The 14,158-nt window shown below is 40.0% G+C and overlaps 1 protein-coding gene across 4 annotated transcripts in view; it reads right to left on the minus strand.

The window, feature by feature from the left end:
• Positions 1-14,158, minus strand: part of ctnnd2b (catenin (cadherin-associated protein), delta 2b) — a 176,298-nt gene that overhangs the window by 27,807 nt on the left and 134,333 nt on the right. For all 4 annotated transcript variants that reach the window (XM_007260188.4, XM_049482057.1, XM_049482056.1 and 1 more), the window contains 3 exons: positions 13,196-13,328; positions 8,333-8,546; positions 1,855-2,038 (listed from right to left, as the gene is read on the minus strand). In XM_007260188.4, the coding sequence (XP_007260250.1) occupies positions 1,855-2,038; positions 8,333-8,546; positions 13,196-13,328 (531 nt within the window). The remainder of the gene's footprint in view (positions 1-1,854; positions 2,039-8,332; positions 8,547-13,195; positions 13,329-14,158) is intronic.

Below are 14,158 nucleotides of genomic sequence, written 5' to 3' on the forward strand. Positions count from 1 at the left end.
CTGCCATTTCCAGGACGAGCATTTTTTTTATGTCAGCCAGGCGTAATATTGCTCAACATTATGTGCCGCGTGGTTTGGAAAAGTGCGATTCCATGAAGCGCTGTACACAGTTTGCAAACACCCAGCCTAAATCGGTGGCTAATAGGGCAGTAAATCTTTCAGAACAAAGCCTAAGCCATTTAAAAGCCAGGCTCAGTAAGCAGAGTAAGAGGCTTTCTCATTACACACTACCTACGGAAACACCCCATCGCTGCTCAGCATGCATTAGTCACGCACTGTATGTGTGAGCGAGCACCTGTGTTCATGTAAATACAGTACTGTGTAAACGGACACTGTTTAAAACCATTATCTCAGCAGTAAAGGTGCCTGGCGTTTTTGCCTGTAAACACTGTAAATATTACAGTAAACATAAAGAGAATTAATGCAGTAAAACTATCAAGAATGTGCTGTTTTCAGTAAAAACATTGATTTGTATGTGGCTGAGATCCCTGTGCTCTCCAGCCCAGACACTGTATAGATTTCTACAGTTCCTCCAAGTAAAAGTGCAGAGAAAGGAGAGAAACCGATTTCATTTAATGAATTATTGATTAGATGAACTAGGTATTGGATAGCAACTGTAAACACCGGGCCTCAAGAAGAATTCTGGAAATGGTTAAGCACACTTTGATACAAACTGCATTAAACTGTTGTATTCATTCCAAGGTTAACATTTTTAGATACTGTGAACACACTCATTTTCTCAGATGCCTACATTTTTAAGTACTGTATATGTTTTGCCTAGTTTTAGCAAACAAGAAAAAAAATATTATGGTGCATAAATAGTATGAGTGTGAAATAGTATTAGTAGGAGGCTTGGTTTAGGATGAAAAGGCTCAAATGCAATTTCACAAGTCTGTTTACAACCCTTTAATTTTGTCTCAGAAAATATACTGTCTTGCTTCCCCATCTTTTAATTTGTTGTGGGCTAAGTTCAACCCCCCATTCTGCAAACACTTCAAAGTAAAAGCTGCAAAAATGCTATTTTATTTTTATTATAGTGGGGTCAATTAAAACACCTGGTTTTAGACCACAATAATTTATTGTCCCGACAGACAGTTCTGGTGGAAACAGGAGAGTTGCGGTGCATATTGAATTCTGCCGTGATTAAGGCAGCCGTGGTTTTATGTTTTTCAGATACAATCTGGGTTAGCACCTGAACATCCCTTTCAGACAGCTTCCTCTTGCGTCCACAGTTAATCCTTTTGGATGTGGTTGGTCCTTCTTGGTGATATGCTTACATTACCCTGGATACCGTGGCTCTTGATACATCACAAAGATTTGCTGTCTTGGTCACAGATGCGCCAGCAAGACATGCACCAACAATTTATCCTCTTTTGAACTCTGGTATGTCACCCATAATGTTGTGTGCATTGCAATATTTAGAGCAAAACTGTGCTCTTACCCTGCTAACTGAACCTTCAAACTCTGCTCTTACTGGTGCAATAATGTGCAATTAATGAAGATTGGCCACCAGGCTGATCTAATTTAGCCTTGAAACCTCCCACACTAAAATGACAGGTGTTTCAGTTTCATTGTCCAACCCCTGCATCATTTTAAACTGCACCTTATCAGCAGTTTAGCTCAATTAAAAAGAAGTATATTTGATAGCCAGTGCAGATTACAAGCAGTAGCTTACATTACATAGGTTTTCACGTCTCTACCTCGTCACCGATATTATATAGTAAGGTTTACAGTAAGATGTAAAAAGCTAATTTAGGATTGGAATATTGAGTTCAGTGATCAGATGTAGGTGTTCACAGGCATTGTAAAACAGAACAGAGTGCGTGCACAGACAAGTGTTTGCAAACACTTTACCTAAGGCATCCGGTGGCGTTGCGGAGCACCTGTGAGGAGTGCAGGTGCAGCTTGCGCTCGTCCTGGAGAGGGGAGGAGTCCCAGCCCGAGTGAGGGATAATGATGGTGTTGGTGAGCACTGCCAGAGCGTCCTGGATAATGGGCATCTTCAGAGCATCACAGGAGGACAAGTTCCACAACACCCCTGCACACAAAGAGAGAGAGAGCATCAATGAGTGAGACCAAACACACCAGCAGCACAAAGAACAGCCACATACTTACCACTGCAGCAAACCAGCGCTTTACCATCAACACAGTTTATCTAAAAGCAAATCATATTAGTCATTCCCAGCAGAACCAGACACGGACGCACTGATTGTCCTAAAAGCTTTAAATGAGCTCTAGAAAAGACCTCAGCAAGTTTTTTTTTTCATTTTTTGCCAGAGAGACTGGGACTGCTGAACACACAGCTAACTGGGTCATCCTGAGAGGCCAAGTTTAGTCTATCTAGTTTAAACTTCAACAGCTTAGGATCCTCACAGCTGTTACTGCCAAAGAATGATGTACTGTTATATATACATAAATGGAGAGAAGTGCAGGAGCTAACTTATGATGATCCTTGAAGCTGCAGTATTTAAAAATGGTTCCAAGAAACATTCTGGACTTCTTCATAATGTAGAATGATCCATCATCATCCTTTTTATATATCCATAGACCTTCGCATTTAACAATGTGTTGGACACTTCACAGAGTCATGTCAAACAAATTCTTGTTTCTTGTGCACAGAGAAGCTACCAACTATAGCCAATCATGATCACTGAGAGAATGTGAAGAGGCCTTGGCCCTGGCAGGTTAATATATATATATATATATATATATATATACACAGTGAGTCCAAGAAGTATTTGATCCCTTGCTGATTTTCTTTGTTTGCCCACTAATAAAGACACTATCCTTCTGCACTTTTAATGGTAGATATATTCTAACATGGAGAGACAGAATATCAAGACAAAAATCCAGAATATAATTTTAAAGAATATGTTTTAATTAATTTGTATTTCAATGAGGAAAATAAGTATTTGATCCCTCTTGCCAAACACACTCAATACTTAGTGGCAAAGCCTTTGTTTGCAAGCACAGCGGTGAGACGTTTGTTGTAGTTAACCATAAGTTTAGCACACACACCAGGGGGAATTTTGGCCCACTCTTCTTTGCAGATCCTCTCTAAATCATGAAGGTTGGTGGGCTGTCGCTTGGCAACTCTGACCTTCAGCTCCCTCCATAGATTTTCGATCGGATTGAGGTCTGGCGACTGGCTGGGCCACTCCATGACCTTAATGTGATTTTTCTTGAGCCAATCCTTTGTTGCCTTTGCTGTATGTTTAGGGTCGTTATCATGTTGGAAGACCCAGCCACGGCCCATTTTCAGATCCCTGGCAGAGGGGAGGAGGTTGTCCCTCAGGATTGTGCGGTACATGGCTCCATCCATCTTCCCAGTGATGCGGTGAAGTAGCCCTGTACCCTTGGCAGAGAAACACCCCCAAAACATTATGCTTCCACCTCCATGCTTGACGGTGGGCACAGTGTTCTTGGGGTCATAGGCAGCATTTTTCTTCCTCCACACATGGCGGGTGGAGTTGAGGCCAAAAAGTTCAATTTTGGTCTCGTCTGACCACAAAACCTTCTCCCAATAACTTGGTTCATCTTTCAAATGATCATTGGCATACTTGAGGGGCACCTCCACATGTGCTCTCTTCAGCAGGGGTACCTTTCGGGCACTGCAGGATGTGAATCCATTGTTGCGCAAAGTGTTGCCAATTGTTTCCTTGCAAACTGTGGTCCCAGCTGCCTTCAGGTCATTTGCTAACTCCTGCCGAGTGGTTGCAGGAGGGCCGAGGTCTGTTGATTGTCATGTTATACTCTTTAAACTTTCTGATAATTGCACCAATAGTTGTTACTTTCACATCCAACACCTTACTAATCTTTTTGTAGCCCATTCCAGCTTTGTGAAGGTCAACAATTCTGACTCTGAGGTCCTGTGACAGCTCTTTGGTTTTACCCATGTTGGAGACTTGAAATCTGTGTGATCTGTCTGATTCTGTGGACAGGTGTTTTTCACACAAGTGATTAGTGAGAACAGGTGGCTTCAGGTCAGGTAACAAGTTGATTGGGAGTGTCTAACTGGTCTGTAAAAGCCAGAACTGCTAATGAATACTAAGGGATCAAATACTTATTTCACTACATGAAATACAAATCAATTAATATATATTCCTTAGATTTATTTTCTGGATTTTCTTTTTAATATTCTGTCTCTCCATGTAAGAATACATCTACCATTAAAAGTATAGAATGATCATGTCTTTATTAGTGGGCCAACGGAGAAAATCAGCAAGGGATCAAATACTTCTTGGACTCACTGTATATATATATATATATATATATATATATATATATATATATATATATATATATATATATATATATATATATATATAATTAAGACCCAGTACTGATTTATAAAAACAAAGCCTTAGTCAATCAATATTGACTAAGAATATCCTTTTGAAATAAGTACAAAATGTATACAATCAGAGTTGATAAATTTCAGATCATTTTATCCTAAAAGGTGTACTTATACCCTCAACACAGAACAAAGTAAAATGTTTTATCACCGCAAACTTGTTTAAAATTAAAAAAAATGTTAAACTTTTTTAAACGTGCTTTAGCTGTAACTCCAGCATCAGCTCACCAACCAATCAGCTGTTTACATATACAAGGAAATATACAAGTTTTCCTTTGCTTTTTTAGTCAAATAAATTATTCTACTTTTTTAAAATGAAAGAAATACCCAGAATTTTACTCTTGAATTTCAAGCCTTTAGCTTCATTTACCCCCATTTATAGAAGACTCACTCGCAAACACCCGCTTATGTTTTAACAGTCAATTCCTGATATAACAGGGGTAATGGAAAGTGATCAAAATCTCCATAATGAACCCATGGTTCTCTCTTTACACAAAATCCCTGCTCTTGACTCCCAGTCACTGACTGGATCAGATGTTTAGCATGCCAAATATTTGCTGGGCCTCTGCATCTCATCGACCATCACTTGGCAACAGCTTGGCGAGCGTCTTACAGTAGTTCACACTACCTACAACAGACTATAGACGACCAGAAAAGCTAAAATCGTGTAGTGTGAACCTGGCATTATCTCATTTAGAGAGGCCTATTTTATTGCCAATAATTCTCGACAGGGACAAGACAAGCCGTGTAAGTGTGTTTGTGCACTTGCACATCTGTTTCTGCAATGGGTACAACTCAAAGTGTTCACGATTGATGCAAGTACTGCATTTTTGTAGAAAACAGTGTGCAACAGTGTCAGAATCCACACAAGCAGGTTTTTTTTTAATCACTTTTTAACTCAAAGCCATTCGGGACAAGTGTGTGGTGTGGGAGGTGCCACTGTGCTAATTGGTGGAGGATACACTTCCATTCCTCGATAGACTTCCATTACTTCCTAGCTCCATTAGCATCGCAGTCCCAGCGTAAAGCTAAAGAAGCAAAGAAGCTACATATGGGGTAATGTGGCAGTGTGTAAGCTTGAGAGTACTGCTTTAATCATAATTCAGACAGCACGGAACCTGTCTCCTCTCTGATGTTAAAACTTGGTTGATGTAGATGAGCCTAGCAGGAAGCAAATGTGTGCAGGAACGATCGTCTTCTCCGCATGCAGCTTTAATGAAACGCGGGCCGTTGGCTCGGCTGAGCGTTCGTTGCCTTGCCGATTTTAAGTGCTTTGGCTGTTTCTCTGAACTCTCGGAAAAGTGCTGATTATTACGTTGATGGACGTGTTGATTACTCCCTGCGCCGAGGCCGTGTGAAGACGTCCTCTTATGCAAGCGTTTCTCAATTTTTGTGTTTGACATTTGTGAAATGTCTCGGCTGGAAAAACGCAGCGCTGTTTTCTCCAGTGTCCTGAGTAAATGCTCCAGACGAAAGCTGGCACCGCACCACGGCTCCCTAAACAAAGCGTTATGAAAAAGCCCTTCATCCTTTGCCAGTGTCTCATACTCATTAAATAAAAGTACCTCACGAGGCGATGTTAAGTGCACGTATTATCCTTTGGTATCATTTCCCTAATTGTGACCAATTAGCAGATCATTAACAAACCATCTAATAGGTGCTGCTATGTTTAACCGTAGCAAGTAGATGATTCAATAAGAGCTAATTAGCAAATGAAGCATTCTCTTTAAAGGCTACCTAGGAGAGAATAACATGGAAAGGAGGGCATAATGACAAAAAGCACAGTCAAAGAGGGAAAGAATAAGAGAGAGACAGACAAAGATTTTTTTACACTTACCTTAAAATGTAGCCATTTGATACTAAAGCTACAATGCTAATAATAGAGCTAAAAAAGGCTAATTGGCTTTGTGGTTTCTGACACGACTTTTACATGAAGCTTGAAAATCGAATAACATACGACATAATATGACGGCCCGATCACAATAGAATATGTCAGCGTATACCCCTCAACTGGAAGAGTTTGAATTTTATCCAATTGTACGGGTCAAAATCTTTAAAATAATCCATTAAATAGTAGAATAACAGCCATGTAAGCACTGTATCCAACTATACTTTCAAGTACGTTCTTTTAAGTATGTTCCATGTATGTACAAAGCAACAAGAAAACTTACTTTTAAAACTTAACTTGAAACCGTGCCTCTCATTCTATGTTTCCAATGCATGTGCTGCCAAATTGTCCGTCTGTGAAAAAAACCTGTCAATTGTAAAGTCGTGGATTTAAAACTATTATTGTCAGTACAATTGACAAGTTAACTCTATGAAAGGCTTTTATAAATTAAATACTGACTCAAGTATGACAGTAATAAATTAATTTTTTTTGTCAATTTTCTATGCATTTCCTCTCAAATTAGACAATTTATAAATTAGGGAAGTCCCCGATCCGATCATGTACCGGATTTTAAGACGCACTCTCCCATGTAGCTTGTTTTGACATGATAAACATGCAGGCTACAGTCCGATATACTCACATCTGAAAAGTAAAAGAGCGAGCGCCTAGCAGCTAATGCTAATGCTGCTCCAGCAGTGCTAGCCGGGGTTAACAGCAGGTCTACAGGCCGATAATACTCACCCTTAAACGGTAAAAGTGCTAGCGCTTAGCGGCTAATGCTAATACTGCTCCAGTTTCGAGTCTTGGTGCTGGAGAACTAAACTGAAACTCCTGTAAAATGCTGCGCTTCTGTGGAGTGGTTTTACTGCTCCTTAAAACCTGACTGGTAAAATTAAAGGATTTTAAGTGTGCCTTAAAAAAAGGTTAATTTAATAGATTAAAATATTCTTATTTAAAAAGCATCAAAACCACCCAGAGATATTATAATATAGTAAAAAAGGTTTAGTCTATATCTGACCTAGCCTAAACCTGTTTCCCTTCCAAAAATACAGAATTACCCATATTTAAAAAAATGATTCAATATCATGATGAATTATGATTAATTAAGTGTTGTTACTAAGTGTTACATTACATTACATTACATTTGGCAGACGCTTTTGTCCAAAGCGACTTACTATGGTCAAGTACAAAAGTAATAAAAGTTAAAGGTAAAACATTTTTAGATAGGGCTTAAAGGAGGTCAAAGGGAAACAATGGGATAGAGGAGTGAAGGAGGGGAAGAAGGAAAAGAGGTTTAGAGTAGTTAGTTTGTTAGAGGTGTTAGGAGAGTAAGTGCTCTTTGAAGAGCTCTGTCTTCAGGAGTTTCTGTGTTGACATTTTGTAGTTTACTTGCTTATTTTGTGATATAAATGGTATGTTTTGATACTGTTGATTTAATAATATTTTTAACTTACGAAAAACCTTAAGCGACAAATGTGTTTTTTATTTCTTTTTATTTTTTGTTTTTTGACGCATTGATGAAATATAGGATCGGGATTTGGTATTGGCAGGTACTCAAAATCAAATGACTCAGAAGCAAAAAATGTGATCGGAAAATATATACATAAAAAAGAGGGATGTGCTTTTTGTTTAAAAAACGTTCCAGTCTTTATAGAAATATTTCATTGTATTGTAAACAGCAACCCTCTCAAACAGCAAGACACTGGTAAAGAAAGCATACAGAGAATTGTATAATATACACTAAGTTATACTCTGCACATGAGCATGATTTTGGTTCGGATTACCATTAGTGTGCAGGTTACCACGGATTTAAATTATATTGTTGAGTAGCAAATACAAAAAGACCTTAGAGCTAATCTATAACTGGAATGAATTCTATTGGACTGGAGAAAATATATGCATTTAAATATAGTTAGGGAGAGGACAAAGTCAGACTTAAACACAGCCCCTAATACTGTTTTAGTGTCCACTACTTCTTAGCTATGTTACCATTGTAGCTCCAGTAGAAAAAAAAAAGCTTTAGACACCAAACATTTCTCTGTCAATTACCTACAGAGAAGAAGGAAACGGTGTGATAATTTGTACACTACCTGTGAGCAGTTCTCTGATCTCCACATCGGTGGTCTTACGAAGCAGGCGCACCAGGGCGGGGATGCCTCCACAGTTCTTCAGAGCGATTTTGTTGTCATCATTGGCTTTGCCATACACCAGGTTCCTCAGAGCCCCGCAGGCACTGCGGTGGACGTCTGTCATCCGGTGATCCAGCAGGTCCACCAGCAGCTGGATGCCCCCCTGCCTCCGAATCTACTCAAAACACAGAGACATCACAAACTAGTACCGGATTTTTCTTACTATAAAGCGCATTATAAACCGGATTATAAGATGCATTTTAAGCGGCATTTATTAGGAACAGAGGGTTTCCCTTCTAATTCAGCAGGTCTTGCAGCTAGAGGGTGAGATCTATAAAGCAATCCTCATTAAGATAAACAAAACTTAAATTCTTAAAATAAATAAAAAAAAATAAAAAATAAAAAAAAATTAGTGCTGGATGATAATCTACACAGATTTCTCTCCTGAAAACTGTTTATTTTGGTGAGTAAAGCTCTTCTGTTTATTTACAGTAAGCTTAGATTTCCACTAAGGCTGGAGCATTAGCATTAGAGGCTTACTGCTAATGCCACCTAACTGCCGCCTGACAGTGCTACACTGAGGAACCCTGAGTGTTCCGGTAAACCAGGCCTAATTCTAATACTGCTCCAGCAGTGCTAGCTGGGGTTAGCAGCAGACTACAGGCCAATAATTCTCATCTCTTAAAGCAGCACTAGGGAGGATTTTCTTGAAATTTGATCTTTTTAAAGAAGTAAAATTACAGCTTGAAACTCACTGCAGCGCTGCATTGAGGTGTAATAGGAGGAATAGCGGTGCTCTCGTGTCTGTGCTGGAGCTCCTCTGAGCTCAAACCAGACTCTAAGTTTTCCGAGGTGGCCGCGACCAATGCTCGCGAAATCTGCGACCTGCTTTCCGACCTTTAGTTCTAACAGTTCTACAAGGACTACTGGTTCATTCTTTACAAACTAACATACAGACAATCTGGCAGAAGCTGGAAAGAGACCGAATATGTCTGTGAAAGCCAGAAAACGAGAAAGAGAAACTAATCCACCTGAAACCTTTATTACACTCTACAACTGTAGGGGGAGCCCACGAGCACAAAATCTCAAAATCTCTACCTAGCGGAGCTTTAACGGACAAAAAATATAGCTATTAGTGGGTAATGCTAATACTGCTCCAGCAGTGCTAGCTGGGATTAGAAGCACACTACAGTCCAATAATACTCACCTCTACATAAATCGCCCCGGATTATAAGCAAACTGATGATTTTTGGGAAAGTATTTTAAGTACGTCTTCAACATGGTACAAACACCCCTAGCCGCCACACGACATCATTATCAGAACCACTGTTACTTAACTGGGTCTGGATAACATGGGGAAATATGGGTAAAGTGGGTAATAGTTTCTCCCTCTGTATTGTTCCACTCGTCTATTTCTCGGTCTAATTGAGCATGTGTCTCTTTTATCGATGTGATAATCTTTATTGTTTTTAAATCGTGCCTCTGGCTACGGCTCTGGCAGATAAAGAGCTATACTTGCAATAAGGGGGCAAAAGAAGTGAACTGAGGTCTTGGCTAACACCACTACAGTCACCCTGCCAACAGTAGGCAGATGTGCTGCTCCACACAATGTGCCAATCTCCAGTCCCACAGGGTGGTAGCCTCACTTCTCTTCATCAAATAACCTTTATATTTATATTATAACCGATATTCAGACATGAATACCCACGAGCAGTGAAAAAAGGTTACAGCTTCAGACGCCAGCCCAGTGACATCTTTACTAAAATAAAAAATATAGTTTTTAGTATTTAGTATAAATATAGTTTATAGTATAGTTTATAGTAATTTATAGTATAGTTTATAGTAATTTAAACTCAAACTTGTTGGTGCATTGCTGTGGAAATCTTTTATTCACTGAGTTTCAGGTCATATTCAAACATTACACTGTATTTGTAGCTATTTGTTAAAAGACTGTTGCTACCCACATCAAGGTCGAGAGGAGAACACGTATAAAAGATTCTTTTGAGACTCTAGAGCTGCATTCCAAAACCTAGGCTGTAGCTGAGGCAGGCTGCATTTCTTGGCAACTACATGATAAAAGGCTGCTTCAAAATGAAGGACCCTTCCAATGCATCCTATTGGCCTAGGTTTGGAGTGATTTAGAGAATGCATTGGTTATTCACAGTTCTCAGTGCATATCGATTTGAAGGTAAAACAAAAAGAAGAACCACAAAAATTGTGGAAAACAAAACCTCCAGAGCAGAGTTTGTTCACCAAGCAACCTCTTACAGTGTCTCTGTGTCGCCCGTGCAGCAGGCGATGAGTCGATCGGGGGTGTGTCTCACTCGGTGGCGTTTACAAACACAGGTACACAGACAGCAAGGACACAGAAACAGCCTGTCCACACAATTCCTAAACACTATACAAAGGTTTCACATTGTTTGAAATGCACGTTGTGTGCATGAAAGCACAGTTAAAACATTTTTTAATGTAAAAACATATCATATTGTGATAGAAACTATAAACAAACTGTGCATGCGTTTTTTTTAATAAAATGTTCACAACTTAGTTTATGTGCATAAATCTAACTTATGTTTTTAAGTATGCCGATGTACATAAAAAATGTGTTTAAACTGGCTTCTTTTAATGAATGAGGTAAGCCCTCTGCTCCCAAGACCACCAACTCCCAAAGATGAAAAGGCACTGAATCTGCTGTTTTTATTTATTTTTTTTTTAACGAATAAGCAGTGTTCCCTCTAAAAATAAAAAGAAAGGAGGAAAACTGTACTAAATAAATTCTAAACCCTTCTCAAAAACATTAGTCCACCATTTAGCGAGCAGAACACCTGTCTCTCATTGAAAATGAATGACTTCTGGCAGCCTTGTCTCTCGCGTCGCGTTCGGTGTGGATACACAGTTTAGGACAGACTGTTCTGTATGTGTGATTCGTAGCTTAGTGAGAAGGAGTGTTAACAGGACAGTCCTGCTGAAGACCTTCCCTCACACTTCATCTAGACCCAAACATTAGGTAAGCAAAGCAGGTTATGTCTGTAATGAGCAGATGCCTTTCTGAACATTTTGCTCAATATTGTGCTCTACTGACTCTATTACGGACATGCTTGGACCCCAAAGATTGCCACTCACAATGTGAAATGTATTTTGTGGCTCCTACTGCCTTCATCTACTAGCATTATACCTCAAAAATAAATGTGCTCTACACTAGGGGTGTTCCATATTGTATCGTACGCAACAATATTGATAACACACACACAGACACACACACACAGACAAACACACAGACAAACACACAGACAAACACACACTTATATCCACAGGCAATTTAGCATAGCCAAATCACTTGCAATGTATGTTTTTGGGAGTTTGGAGGAAAGAGAAATACACAGAGGAAACATTATCTCCTTGTGAGAATAAAGGGATCCAATACCAAAAGCCTCACATACATTGACTGAGCAAAACAGCACATCTAATATGCACAAGGTTCTGAAAACCTCTCACCACTGTGCTCTTCTGGCTCTATAATGGGGTGCTAGGACCCCAGGGATTGCCATTGCAGTCGTCTGGTCATTTTAGCTCTATTCAGATTAAGATCTCAATGGTTTTTTTTGGCAGATGTCGCATCATTTTCGGAAAAAGAGTATTTCGGCCACTGCTCCATGCTGTTAGTCATCAAGTGTGTAGCAGATCTCCTCCGGTGGATATTAAACACTTTTCAAATCGCTAAACAAAAACCTTCTGAAAATAAAATGAAAATTTTGATGGAACTGGCATCTCATTTCCTATTTGAACGCAGCTGTTTTGGTTGTGATTATGTGATTTCAAATCAATGTGAATCCAATATACCAAACTTGCTCAACCTCGGGTGACTTTATTGCCATCAGGTGAACATTTTTTACTTGCTAAGAAACCAATCTTATCCAAAGTGCTTTACACTGGGAGATATAATGTATAAACTACCAAAATGTTTACACTATAAGGCGCACTTAAAATCCTTTAATTTTCCCAAAAATCGCCTTATAATCCAGTGCATCTTATGTATGAATTTTACCAGTCAGGTATTAAGCAGCAGCCACTCTGCTGAAGTCCAGCTTTATACAGGAGTTTCAGTTTAGTTCCCCAGCTTCGGGGCTGGAGTAGCATTAGCATTAGCCGCTAACCACTATTTCCCTGTTCAGAGACTAGCATTATCAGCCTGTAGCACTGCTGTAGCAGCATTAGCATTACCCACTTACCACGCTAAGCGCTAGCTCTTTAGCCATTCACAGGTAAGTATTAGCCTGCTGCTAATCCCGGCTAGCACTGCTGGAGCAGCATTAGCATTAGCCGCCAACAATGCTAGATTTTTCGTCGTTCAGAGGTGAGTATATCGGACTGTAGCTTGTGTGTTTACTGTGTTAAAACAAGCTATGTGGGATCGTAATTTAGCCTTGGCCTACCCGAACACTTAAAGTTCCTCAGTGTAGTGCTGTTGAGTGGTTAGCTGCTAATGCTAATGCTCCAGTCTTAGTGCTGGAGAAATTCGGGAATCTAAGCTCACTGTAAATAAGCAAAAGGGCTGTACTTACCCAAATAAACAGTTTTCAGGAGAGAAATCTGTGTAAATGAACTTCCAACATTTTTTAATTACAGTTTTGTTTACTTAGCTTAGCTTTACTTAATTTAGTTAGCTACATCCACTGGCGAGACCTGCTGAAATAGAGGGTCCTTATAGTGTCTTTTAAAGTGTGACTTATGCGCCTTTTGTATGAAAATAGATGTTCATTGACAGTGTGCTTTATAATACGGTGTGTAAGACTGTGTGTGTGTGTGTGTGTGTGAGTGCGTTACCTCAGATTTGATCTTGTTGTCTCCGAAGCACAGGTGCTGCAGGTACGCTGCAGCGTTCGACTGCACGGATGGGAACTGGTGCTGCAGCATTTGGATCACCTCGGGCAGCTCTGGATCCCTCCAGCCAAACTCCCTGCGAAGGAACACACAGACGCTACAGCATGTAGAGGATTCCCAAATTGTAAAAAGTACAGCAATATTATAAATAGCAAAATAGGCAAAATATTAATATGATAGAAAGTAAGAACTCTAAATTAAATTTTAAAAAAGTGTTTTACTGCAACAATACTGCGAAAACATCTCCTCCTCTCTTTCTCTTCTGTCTAAATGTGTTCTGATCATCTCTACCTCCTGCTAACTATGTGCCTGCACCTGACAGTGATAGCCTCTCTCTGAGAACTTCACGACTCCTCATTGCAAAAACAACAAACAAACACCAAACAAACTGAAGCAAATGGCAGGAAACAACAGAAGCAACGAAGCTGAGGAAATGATGGCACATGATGGTTTTTGGGTGGCAAATTCAACAAGACATAAATAAGACATGAGCGAGTGAAAAGTGCAGAACGACGCTGGTGATCACCGCTATCACAGTGTTCATTCCCACTGCAGAGGATGCGGCAGGGGTGATTTAATCATCCGCTAACATCCTCCCAGCAATGACAGACTCCATCACTGCTACCACGGCTAGCCGTATCATTGCCTGCAGCAGCCCGGAGGTGGCCGGGGCCCCAACCGGAGCGTCACCGCGAATACTCTACCAGAACTGAGCACTAACGATCCAGGCCCAGAACGCTGCTTAGACTGAGCCACTCTAACAAGAACAGACTGCAACCCACAAAGACAAAGGCAGCCTGCTATCCTGACATCTGCTGAGAGAAAAAACACACATACTGTACACAGACGACATGAGAGCGCTCGACTGCCTTTCCTTTCCTTTTCTCAGTCTCTCTTTCTTTCTCT

The sequence above is a fragment of the Astyanax mexicanus genome, chromosome 8 (genome assembly GCF_023375975.1).
Source record: "Astyanax mexicanus isolate ESR-SI-001 chromosome 8, AstMex3_surface, whole genome shotgun sequence".
Classification (NCBI taxonomy): Eukaryota; Metazoa; Chordata; class Actinopteri; order Characiformes; family Acestrorhamphidae; genus Astyanax; species Astyanax mexicanus.